General features: G+C 42.6%; 1 protein-coding gene across 1 annotated transcript; it reads left to right on the forward strand.

Moving 5' to 3' along the window:
• Positions 1 to 8,812: 8,812 nt before the first annotated feature.
• On the forward strand, positions 8,813 to 12,679 carry LOC115709148 (cysteine-rich receptor-like protein kinase 42). Its single transcript, XM_030637181.2, has 6 exons — positions 8,813 to 10,169; positions 10,917 to 11,060; positions 11,147 to 11,491; positions 11,581 to 11,815; positions 11,977 to 12,121; positions 12,235 to 12,679. The coding sequence occupies exons 1-6, from the start codon at positions 9,380 to 9,382 to the stop codon at positions 12,574 to 12,576; spliced, it is 2,001 nt and encodes a 666-aa protein (XP_030493041.2). The 5' UTR covers positions 8,813 to 9,379; the 3' UTR covers positions 12,577 to 12,679.
• The last annotated feature ends 265 nt before the right edge of the window (positions 12,680 to 12,944 follow it).

Here is a 12,944-nt window from a genome sequence, read left to right on the forward strand (position 1 = left end):
CCCTTCTTCAACATACTGAAGAAATGCCAAAAGTTCGAATGGACGGACGAATGCGAAGAGGCATTCAAGAGGCTAAAAGACCATATGGCCAAACCTCCTATACTATCAAAGCCCGTCCTCGGAGAAGACTTGTTCCTTTACTTGGCCGTCTCCGAGCATGCGGTCAGTGCTGCATTGGTCCGGGAGGAAGAAAAGATTCAGCACCCCGTGTACTATGTTAGTAAACGCATGATAGGGGCCGAGACAAGGTATCCGGTCATTGAAAAGCTGGTATTCTGCCTCCTGATGGCATCGCGGAAGTTGAGACCATACTTCCAAGCCCATCCAATCAGAATTTTGACCAATCATCCACTCCGGCAAGTCCTCCGTAAACCCGAAGCCTCCGAAGACTCCTCAAATGGGCAATGGAACCGAGTCGGTTTGACTTGCATTACGTGCCCGGATTTCGTAAAAGGCCAAGCCTTGGCGGACTTCATCACCGAATGTAATGAAGCCGAGGCAACGACCAATACTCGGAGCCACCCATCCCCACTTGGAGAGTATTTGTGGATGGAGCTTCAAACGAAAACGGTTCGGGAGCGGAGTGGCTATGATATCACCCATCGGGTTGCGGCTCCAGGCAAAGACTCCGATTCAACTTCACGCCTTCGAATAATGAAGCCGAGTATGAGGCCCCGATAGCGGGGCTAAAATTGGCTAAAGCCGTAGGAGCCAAGAGGGTGGAAATCTACAAGTGATTCCCACCGGTCGTAAACCAAGTATCCGGAGAATACCAAACCCGCGGCGAAAGGATGGCCGCGTACGTAACAATAGTCCGAGAACTGCTCCACGAGTTCACGGACTATAAAATAGAAAGAATCCCCCGAGAAAAGAACGCTCATGCGGACTGTCTGGCTAAGTTAGCCTCGGATAGTGAGATCGAAGAGCGGGGGTAGTACCGTGGAACGCTTGGCGAGCCAAGCATCAAAATAAAAGAGACCACACAAACGGTTGGGCAAGAACCCACTGGATGGTCCCCATCATAAAATACATAACCACAGTGAGTTGCCCCAAGAGAGGGCAATCGTCTCGAAAGATTCGTATCGGGCTCATCGTTATGTAATGATGGATCAAATTCTCTACCGAGAGGACTCGGCATGCCTTATTTAAGGTGTGTATCGGACCCCGAAGCTAGACAAATCATGCCGGAGGTCCACGAAGGGTTCCGTGGAGATCATACGGGAGGACCCGGCCTCTCAAAGAAAATATTGAGGCGGGGATACTTCTGGCCAACAATGAAAAAAGATTGTATAGACTATGTCCAAAAGTGTGACTCGTGCCAAAGGTACGCGAACATACCGAGAGCTCCTCCAAATGAGATCACGCTGATGACAAGCCCCTGGCCCTTCGCGGTCTGGGGCATAGATCTCATCGGGTCTCTACCTACGGGAAAAGGAGGAGTAAAGTATGCAATAGTAGCAAGACTACTTCACCAAATGGACAGAGGCTGAGCCTATGAAGACAATAACCGCTAAGAAGGCGTTGGACTTTGTTGTCAAAAACATAGTGTGTCGATACGGCTTACCTCACAAAATAGTCTCAGACAATGGAAAGCAATTTGATTGCGAGGAATTTACTGACTTCTGCAATCGACACGGAGTAGTAAAAAGCTTCTCCGCGGTAGCCCGGCCTCAAACGAACGGCCAAAGTGAGGCAAATAATAAAATCCTAAAGGTCACCTTGAAAAAGAAGCCGCCGGCTTGTAAAAATAATCGGCCCGAAGAATTGCCAAGGGTATTGTGGGCCTACCGGACGACCCCCGTAACCACAACCGTCACTCGCCGTTCTCAATGGCATACGGTTGTGAAGCAATGGTCCGGTGGAAACATTATTCCCATCCCACAGAGAACGACCTACGATCCGCCACCAATCGTGCCCCGCTCCAAGAAGCTCTGGATCAAGTCGAAGAACTCCGGGATGAGTCCCAAATACGGATGGCCGCTTATCAAAAGAAGGTGACCAAGTATTTTAACTCCAAGGTTAAAAACAGAAAATTCGCTATCGGTGACATGGTCCTAAGAAGGGTCTTCCCAGCCACCCAAGAACCCGGAGTGGGGGTACTTGGACCAAATTGGGAAGGACCATATGAAATCGAGGACGAAATCGGCTCTGGCACTTATAAATTGAAAAGAATGGACGGAACTACTGTCCCAAGAGCCTGGAATGCCGATCACCTCAGAAAATACTACCGATGCGAATTAAACTTAGCTTTTGTTCAAAGGGTTTGTACCGTCCAAATGTATGCCTCCTCTATATTAAATAAAGCTGAGTGCCTTAAAAACAAAGTTTCTATGCCACTCAGGGGGGTACTAGGGTATACCACACGGACAAACAAAAACAAGCTAAGTAAAATATCCTGACCCAAAGGGCAGGTCAAGCTAAGTAAAACATCCTGACCCAAAGGGCAGGTTAAGCTAAGTAAAATATCCTGACCCGAAGGTCAGGTCAAAAACATGCGCAAAAATAAAGGGCGTAAGTATGAAATCCTGAGCCAAAGGACAGGTTGAAATATATAAAGTGTGGAAAAAGATCGCACATATATATAAATAAGAAAAAAAAAAAAATATCCTAGCCCGAAGGTTAGGTCATACACATATAAATGGCCCGGGGACAGGCCTTAAATTGTCTCCCCTTCAAATAAAAGCTGCCGCCTGTAAGTAAATTGTTCTAAGGCAGCAGCAAGTATGTACAAAGAAAAAAAAAAAGAGTTGTGGAGAGAACGGGTACAATGCGGGCCGCAATATGGCGGCTCGGTCGGCCGCGGCGGAAGACGAGGTCCGATCCGCGCCTCAAGCTCAGCATCAAGTCTCTTCTTCTTCTCCCGAAATTTGGCAATCATGTCCTCGGGTTTGGGATAGAAGGAAAGCTTGATACTCTGATCGTTGGTGGCCCAAGCCATGTAGACACCATCATCAAAGCGCTTCGGGCACCGGGCACAGGAGACGGGAGAAAGGAGCTCGGCCCTCTTGGCCTTCCTAATAGACTGATCTTTATAGTCCCGAAGCTCCTTCAACTCCGCAGCCAGAGCGGCCTTGGATTCAATATCCGACTGGTGAGTCTCCTCTAGAGACCTCACCTTGGCGGCCATTTCGTCCAAAGCCTCCCCGGCCTCCCGAAGGTCCCGCCTAGCCTTCTCGGCGGCCTCGGTTTGAGCCCTTAGCTCCTCCCCGATGATGGGCCTCCATCCCCGCCTCTCCGCCGGGCCTCGGCTGGATCATGTCCTCCGCCCGAGCCTCCTCCGGATGGCCTCTTCCTCCCCGGCCTTGGCCTTCTCTTCCTTGGCCTTGGCCGCCGCTTCTGGCGTTCGCCCGCCTCCCCGATAGATCTGCCTCTCCGCTGTAAGGTCTTGGAGGACCTTCTTGACGTCGTTCATGTCCCCAAAATCGGACAGAGCGAAGCCATGGCTTATGATGTTCTTGGAGAGGCGACCAGCCTCAGCTGCAAGCTGAGCCATAACGGGGTATAAGGAAAAATTTCTCAAAGGAAGAAAACAAAACACAAACACCAAAAAGGAAACGCAAGAAGTTGCAAAGTACTTACCACAGTGAGGGAATGGCTGAGGTCCTGGACTTGGAAGATGGAGTTCAGGGAGGCGCAAGTGGCAAATCGTTTGGGCGCACAGCGCGTAAGCTGAGAAGCGAACTCACCGGTCATTTCCGCGGCGAAGGGAGCCAGAGTGGGCCCTAGGAGGGGACGAACCGGGCCTCCGCCAAAGGATCCGTGTTGAGGTTCCACGGATCATGATAGTCCGGATGGTTAATGCTCGCCTCAACCTCCGCTCGCAGAATCCTCCTAAGGGCCTCCACATCGGCATATCCCCGGGAGTACTCGTCCATAGCGTAGTTGTGTTTGGCTATGCGAAGCTCCTGCCTTGCCTCATCCCCCGGAATCGGGGTAAGCTCAATGCGAGGAGGAGCAGGATTTTCCTCCATCAGAGAAACCCCGCCGTCTAGGCCATGAGCGGGAGTGTCGGCCCTCCGAGGCCTCTTCGGCTCGTCCTGGGCGATCATCTTGCCCTTACGCTTGCGAATCAGAGCCACTTCAGACTCCTCCTCGTCCTCCTCTGCTACCACTGGAAGAGCTTGAGGTTCTCCGAAGACCCCTCGGCGGCTTCCTCCGAGAAGTCCCACCCTTTCCCCTGGCCTTCTCCCGAAGCACCTCCTCGTCATCCACCAAGTCGATGGTTTCGGGAGGAGCGCGGAGGAAACCTTCAAGGAAGGGGCCGGGGAGAGGGGTGAAAGCCGGAGGAGCCACCGAGTATGGACCCCGGCCAGTTGCCCAGGATGGCATCCATGGAGGTACCGTTCCAATAAAACAAGCAAGTGTTAAAAGTCCGTGAGAAACTACTTACAAAAAGGTGCAAAGAAATAAACTACTCCTACCGGACTCCCTAGTTCGGCCCTAGCAAAGTCCCGAACTTTAATGCCGGCAAGATCATCTCCAAGATAACCGTCCGAGGGCCGAAACCACCGGACGCTATGTAAGCCGACGGACCTAAGGAATAGGTTCCGGAGGGCCGGGCCCATCCGGACCGACCTAGGTAATCTCCTAAGTTTGTAAAATAAAACTCCTTCAAATGATCCCCCCACCGGTCGACGGCATCTTAAACCTACGGAGACGCTCGTCGAACCCTACGGCCTACGACCGGTATATTCATCAACGGAAGGGACATATTGAATTATCAAAGGAGACTTACCACCAAGACCGAAGTGCTAGCACGGGAGCGCCCGAGTTTGGTTCGGACCGAAGGCCGAGGCCGGAAGTCTCGGTTCTCGAAGAACCTTCAAGACGAAGGGGTCCCCGGCGGAAGGACCTCCAATCTCTTCTTGAAGTATCTTGTCAAAAAATTTAGCTTCGGACTTCCCGCCAATGGCTTGGCTCCTCCGCACCACCGGCTCCCCACGCGAAGCCCTCTCCCGCAGGCACTCGGGCACTAGAATACGCCTTCTCCCGGGCCTTCCGTAGAGATAATCTTGGTACTTCTTCTCTGCCGTAGCAATAAGCTCATCCCGGAAGGTCTTCTCCGCGACTGGCGCCCTCACGTTAGGGCAGATAACCTTGGAAAGGTTGGAGTCATCCACGGATTGGTGAGAAAGGATAAGTTTGGCCTTTCTACAATTCTCCGTGGTGACCAGGCCCCCGACGTCAAGATCGGCATTGTCGTAGGAGGCGAAGGCTTGGGCCCTTCGAAGGAAAGCCCGAGTGGTAAGCGTCCGCCGGTAAGGTGGGATCCGCACCCACTCCGTGAGAAGCTCCGGATGGTCCACGGCCCTAAACCGGAGGAGAAGAAAAATCGGTGGCGGTACTCCTTAACATGAGTCCGCTGTTATACGGAACCTTCCCTTCGTTAGCGGTGGTGGATCCGAACCCATAAAAACCGTCCTTAAATTTGTCCCCTTTCTTGGGGACGGATACAAGTTCGTAAAAATATAAAATCTCCGCCGGCCGGAGACCCCCAGCCGCGTGCGCGTAAAAAATAAATAAGCCCGAGAGCAAAGCGGTAAGCTTCGAGGAATAAGTTGGTATGGCGCAAGGCCGACAAATACAAGAAAATTAACAAAATAATCCCGGAGCGGGAGCATTGCACCGCCATCGATGGGTCCGACTCCAGGCCCCGAAGCCATCATAGTTGAAGTTGGGCGTCTCCGAGTCACGGGGAGGCCGGTGGAAGGTCCCTAAAGTAGAGGGTTTGATTCCAGCTACGTTAATGATGTTCTCCAGCTGGTGAGGGCAGGTCAGGGTCGATCGAAGCTCGGCCGCCTCCCAGCCAGTGGCGCGGGACTTGTACCCTTCCTGGGCAACAGTCCCGCAGAAACCTCCTCCGTGGTGGCAATATTCTTCCCCTTCTTCTTCGAAGATTTCGAGCCGAAGCGTACATGTTATGCTCGAGAAAAACGAAAAGAAAAATCCAGCGCTAGGCCCCATATCAAACCCTAAACCAGAAAAAGGGAGTGGGGGTCCCCTAACCGCTGGAAAGAGGCCCCCTCCGGACACGTGTCACCTGGGAAATTCGAAAGAGAATCCCTGAGCAAGTGTCGGGTGCAGTAAAATCACAGTAAAAGCGGTTTTGCAAAAAGGAAAAGAAAAGTCTTCCTATGCCCTAAGCAATTGCTAAACGAAGGATACACGGCCTTCTTCAAACAAAACTGTACGCCTACAACTAATACAGTAAAACGTAAAAGCAGAACTCAAAGAACTCAAACACTCACACTCCAGAAATCTCTGAGTACGAACCCATAAAACAAACAAAATAAATGTAAGCATGTTAGTGTCTAAAGATGCGAAAAACTTACAGTTGATTGTTGAACTGGGGGTACTGGGTATGGTTGAGCGAGAGTTGAGAAGCACTGGCGAAATCGAACACTGGAAGATTACAGAAAGTGTTTAAGTGTTATGACGGTTTGTGCTACTTTGAGGAATTTTTCTCTCTGAGAAATTCAAGCAAAAATGGTAAGGAATGGAAAGTAACCGAAATGAAGGAAAGGTGGTGGCTTTTATAGGCAAAAGTGCATGAGGAACAGGCGTCTTCACCTACCAATCGTACGGTAGGGGAAACGCACGATTCGAATTCCCAAATGCACCAACGGCCGCATCAATCCGCCATTAAGGCGGTGCAAACGTTTGAGTATCCGCCTGACACCATCAATGCGCCGCATCAATCATGGGGCGTGAAACGAATCGACCTCTGCAAAAGTGAATCACTGCATTTAATGCCATTATTAGACACATCTTCACGCGCCCCCAAGTCGTATCATAAGACCGAGGAGGCGGCTGGAAACATTCCTGCGAACAAGCATATTGTCGCATTAAATAACATCATTTAATGTGCCCCCACGCGCTCGAGACTCGAGCTGGGGAAACGAGGAGTCAACTGGAGACACTTGAACAAGCCTTGGTTTATTTTTACTAAGTAAACAAGGCTTGGGGGGTAAATGTTGCTCCTAAAATCGCCCAATGTACGTGGACCAATCAGGAAGGGACACGTGGATCAAATTACTTGGGAAGAACTGCTAAGTCTTTGTATGACACCAGGAAGCATTATTCGCATGGGTCCCGGATGATGCACCCGGAGTACAAGGTACTCCCGGAAGAGAGCATAGCTTAAAGGCACTCCGGGATGCGTCAGGTCTCTCCCGAGACATCAAGTCGCATTTAATGCTGCATGGGAGGAAGCGTGTTGGGACTGTAACACGCAATAAAGTCTGACGGCACATCCCCCAAACAAGAAAGCGCTACAGTAATGATCATTTAAGTCTAGCGACGGCTACTCTGCGAAGAGTCACGTCAATCATAAGACAAAAAGGACATTCTCCATAAAAACCCTACAGCACCTAGGGATTTGACCATGCATCACCCATGGTATATTCATCGGAAATGCCCAACTTTATGGATACTTACAGACACATGTGTAAGTACAATTCTAGGGATTACCCCACCAAAACACTATAAATACCCCCTCAAAGCTCATTTAATGGGGTCGGAGAATCTTGGCTGCTTAAGAGCAAACAGAGAAAAAACTCACCAAGAACATTCTTTGTATAAAAGAGAGAAACATTCTCCCAAGTGTAGAATCTGTATTAAAGACATCCATAAATATCAGTGGCTCGTGGACTAAGGCTCATTAACGCCCCAACCACGTAAAAAGTCTTCATCTCGCTTTCTTACAGCTCATTATTATATTCATATTTTATTAGTTGCCGAAAACCTCGGTCAACACTAATAATGGTTCTCCCAATGAAGAGAGATTAACACCTACCTAAAGTAGAGAGAGAACCCAAGAAGCTTCATCAACTAAGTACATACGTGCCGCCAATATTTTAATTATACTATGTAAAATATCTTTTGAGAAACTGAATAATACTCTGCAGGGAGAAGTAGATTGGATTGAGATGAGAGAACCTCAATTGAGTATGGCGGAATATTAATAGTGGGATGCGATATCTTGCAGTTCGCTTCTTTCGTTAATATAAACGATATAAGTACTATTAATATTATTTATTTTAAACTTAATATTAACCGCCTAATTTAAATAAGAAATAAATAAAAAATATAGAGATATTTGAATGAATAAAAAAATTTCAAAAATTGTTTGTTAGAGAGATATGTGGGTAAGATATTTTTTTTAATTTTGAAAAAGATTGTTTAATTTTTTGGGTTTAATTATTGGGTTTATTTATTTGTTAACGTTTAACGTTAACAGTCTGTTAAGTTAATCGTGTAAGGATAAATAAAAAAAAGAATAGTTAAACCAAGAATCGTTAAACCAAGAATGGCCGTTAGAGAGACACTTTTAATATATAAAGATATATAAATTTTTAAAACAGAACATAATATATTATAAAATAGCATTATAAATATTAATTGCATTAATTTATTTATAGTAATTAGTTTAGCCATTAATGCAATATATTATTAATGATTATAATGTATGGTCTCATATAATATATTTTCAAAATATATAAGTTTTTAAAATAATTTTTTTGTAACTATGTTGTTTTTATTTTACATTTATGAAAAAAAAAAAAACTCTTAAAACATTCTATATAAATACAATGTTAAAGTTTTAATGACTTAAAATTTCTAAAAATAATAACTTATTGTTAAGATTTTCTTTGATGTGAGACTTTGAAGGTTAGTTAATAACATCTATGTTTTGTGGGTGTCTTTGTTAAAAATATAAAATTAAAGAAAAACTAATTTTTGGTATCATTCTAAGACGAGTCTAAACAATAATCCACACGGTTTCTGATGTCGACATTCCACATGGCTTAATGGGTATCCTCCTTTGATCTCATTCTAACAATTTGACTAAATTAAGAAAAATAAACCAAATCCAAAACTCCCTCATTTTTCTGCTTTCTTCTTCTTCAACAAACAAAACATTTTAACCAAAACCAGATCACAATGATCTACTTTCTCTCTCTAAACATGTTGTAGAGAGGGAGAGAGAAGAGAAGAAGAAGAAGAAGAAAAAAAAGAAAGAAGAAAAGAAGAAGAAGACATTATTAGAATTTAATTCAGTTCACAAAAGTGATGACATTCATTTGACTTGCTTTGTTCTTGATCTATTTTCTAAAACAAAGTCAGTTCTCTTTGATTCATTTAGCTCTGTATTTGTTTTATCTTCTTCTTCTTCTTCTTCTTCTTCTTCTTCTTCTTCTTCTCCTTCTTCTTCTTCTTCTTCTTCTTCTTAACTTTATATTTGAATCAAAACCATGTAAATTTCAGACTCAGAATAGATGTTATCATAATACTTTTTCTTTTTTGTAATAAAAGAAACAAAGAAAATTCACAACTCTTTCTCTTGCTCTGTTTTTTCACAAAGAAAAAACAGAGCAAAATGAAAATGGATTTTCCAATCTCAATCAACCTACATTGGATTTGGGGTTTCCTAATACTAAACTCATTATCAAATCATTACATTATCGACGCTATAAAGATCCGAACGAGCGAAGTGGGGCGACTCTGCGGAACATCTGAGTATTCTCCGCTCACAAATTTTATCCCAAACTTCATCGTAGCAATGGACAATGTCCAAATAGAATTAAGCATCGAAAATTGGGGTGTTTCTAACATAACAGAGCCTAATCCACCTGTGTTCGCCTTCGCACAATGCTTCGGCGACCTTCCTCCACCGGATTGTAGGTCATGCTTCGCCGTTGCAAGAATGAAACTCCCCAACTGCTTGCCTTCGGTAGCAGCTAGACTCTACCTCGACGGCTGCTACATTCGATACGACAACCACAGCTTCATTCACGAGACTATAGATGAAAAACATGACAAGATAGCATGTGGGCCGCCGACGGATTTCTCAAATGATGAGCTGATGAAGTCGGAGTTTGCGAGGAAGGTGAAGGAGGTTCTGGCGATTTTGACGCAGAAAGCTGTTAATAAAGGAGGTTATGCTGTGGATGAAGATAGAGGTGGAGTTGAGGGTGTTTTTGGTTTGGCTCAGTGTTGGAAAACTCTTAGTAAAGATGAGTGTCGGAACTGTTTGGTGAATGCTAGTGCTTCGCTCTTGAATTGTGCTCCTGCGTCGGAGGGTAGAGCCATGTTCGCCGGTTGTTATGTAAGGTACTCTACTGATAGGTTCTTTCATTTGGCTCAACGACAACAAGAAGAAGACGAAGGTCAGTTTTTTTTTTTTATTCTTTCTTAAACGTAATTCAACACATTAATTGTGAATTATTTTAATTAGTTTTATTTGGAAAAATGTATATAATTAGTGTTTTTTTTCCAAAAATTTGTTTAAATTTGAGATATATTTATTGGCTAATTAGATTTTGTCCCTTACCAAATTATGTTCATGAACTTTTCTCTAAAAATTCTCCCTTGAATTTAAGAATTTTTATCTAATTTTAGTTAATTTTGTGTCAAATCATGTCTCCTGAACTTTTATTTATGCTAAACTTTTCTTACTAAAATTAGACAAAAATCCTTAAATGCAACAATCTCAATAATTGAGAGGAAATTTTTAACCGTCTTCAAAGGACATGATTTGGTACATGTGAAAGTTCAGAAACAAAAATCCTAATTAGTCATTTTTATTTTAATTATGAACCATATTACAATATAATACAGATAACAAATAGCATATTATAAATTTGGCTGATAATATCACACATTAATAAGAGGTATTTGTGTGAGTAATAATGTGTGATGCTTAAGTAATTTATTTTCTGAATTAGATTCACCACAATGTATGTATGAATTATGAATGGTTGATTGAATTTGGTAAAAAAAAGAGAGAATTTTTAATGTCACACAATTTGGAATGATGTTGTTTCTATTAATTTTATGTCCTAAGTGGATTTGCTCATTTATTTTGTTTTTATTCATGAAAATGTTGATAGCTTTAACTAATTTTTTGTCTATAGGTTCTCCTCTACATGATTTGCTAGCATCAAACCGAGTTTGGATCATCATAGCTGGCATTTTCTCTGCAATTGTGTTGGGTCTTCTTGCCCTCTTTGGAGTTTATGTTGGTGTTTATTGTGGATATAAGTCCAAGAAAAACAAAGGTACCTATTATAACATTTTAACATAATACTTTATTACTTCATCTGAATTGTAATTTGATCTAACTCTTTCTTTCTTTATTTCTTAGTGATTCATGAGGATGTTTCAATAACTATAAAAAAATCAAACTTGAATTTCAAGTATGAAATACTGGAAAAGGCAACTGAATATTTTGACATGACAAGAAAATTAGGACAAGGTGGGGCTGGTTCTGTGTTTAAAGGGATTCTCCCAGATGGGAAAGTTGTTGCTGTGAAGAGACTATTTTTCAATACAAGGCAATGGGTGGATGAGTTCTTCAATGAAGTGAATTTGATTAGTGGGATTGAACATAGGAACCTTGTGAAGCTTTTGGGGTGTAGTATTGAAGGACCAGAAAGCCTTTTAGTTTATGAATTTGTACCCAATAAAAGCCTTGATCAAATACTTTATGGTAAGTTTATTTCTTGTTCTCTTTCCTCTTATAATTTATACCCTTTGTGTGAAAATTTACAATACTCAAAAGCTTTTTGTTTTACATAGATAAGAAGAACACATATATACTAAGTTGGCAACAAAGATTTGATATCATATCTGGAATAGCTGAAGGGCTTGCATATCTCCATGGTGGTTGTGGTTTGAAGATTATCCATAGAGATATCAAATCTAGTAATATTTTGCTTGGTGATGATTTTGTTCCAAAGATAGCAGATTTCGGGCTTGCTCGATCCGTTTCGGCCGATAGAACTCATCTAAGCACAGGAATTGCAGGAACATTGTAAGCACAAATTTTGCTTCTCATGAAAAATAGATGCTACTTGTGGTATTCAACATCAAACACTAATACAAATAGGTCTTAAATTCTTATTTGTGATGTTAGACACCACATGTAACTAATTGTAGCTCAACTAAAATTTTCTTGTTAAAACTTTTATATAGGGGATATATGGCACCTGAATATCTTGTTAGAGGGCAACTCACAGAAAAGGCTGATGTTTATGCTTTTGGAGTGTTGGTTCTTGAAATTGCATGTGGTAGGAAGAATAGTGCTTTCACATTGGGATCAGGCTCAATTTTACATTCAGTATGAGTCTTATTTCAACATCTTTTTTTTCTCCTCTTCATATTTAACAACATTACAAGTGAAATACATCATGTTTTTATTGATATTATTTTTCTTTCTTGTGTGATAATTAGGTTTGGAAGTGTTACAAAGAAAAGAAAATATCAGAATCTATCGATCCAGGATTAAAAAGTGATTTCCCTATTGAAGAAGCTTCAAATGTACTTCAAATTGGGCTATTGTGCACACAAGCTTCGGTTGCACTAAGGCCATCTATGTCTGATGTTGTTAAAATGTTGACTGATGAAGAGTATGGAATTCCATCACCAAAACAACCTCCATTTTTAAATGCTAGCTTGTTGAATTCAGATGAGACTAGAATGATTTCAGAGGAAACTTCATCTTCTTATACTGAAAATTCAAGCAATCTTTATGATTCAGTTGTTGAAACCACTGAGGTCTCCAAACCTTCTTAATTTCATTTATATGAACTTTTAAAAAGTTTTGTACAAAGGTTTGTCACTAAATTTGTTTGATTAAGAAAAAATACTTTGGTGGGTCATGATTTTAAGGGTGAAATGATGAATATATATCTAATATATTTTTATATATAATATTAAGATATATAATGTTAATTGCTTTAGAGTAGAACCGTAAGATGTGGAATTCCTTTTTGTAAATAAAAGTGAGATAATTAATCATAGTCATGCAGTGAGTTAACTCCATGTACTTGGCCTTTTATGGCACTAGGATCTTCTGTCTCTATAATCTAGCCAAATTAGTATACACATTTTTTTTTTTTCTATATATTTTTGACTAATACCCCTATTATTTTATTGTCAAT

This window comes from Cannabis sativa, chromosome 3 (genome assembly GCF_029168945.1).
Source record: "Cannabis sativa cultivar Pink pepper isolate KNU-18-1 chromosome 3, ASM2916894v1, whole genome shotgun sequence".
Taxonomy (NCBI): Eukaryota; Viridiplantae; Streptophyta; class Magnoliopsida; order Rosales; family Cannabaceae; genus Cannabis; species Cannabis sativa.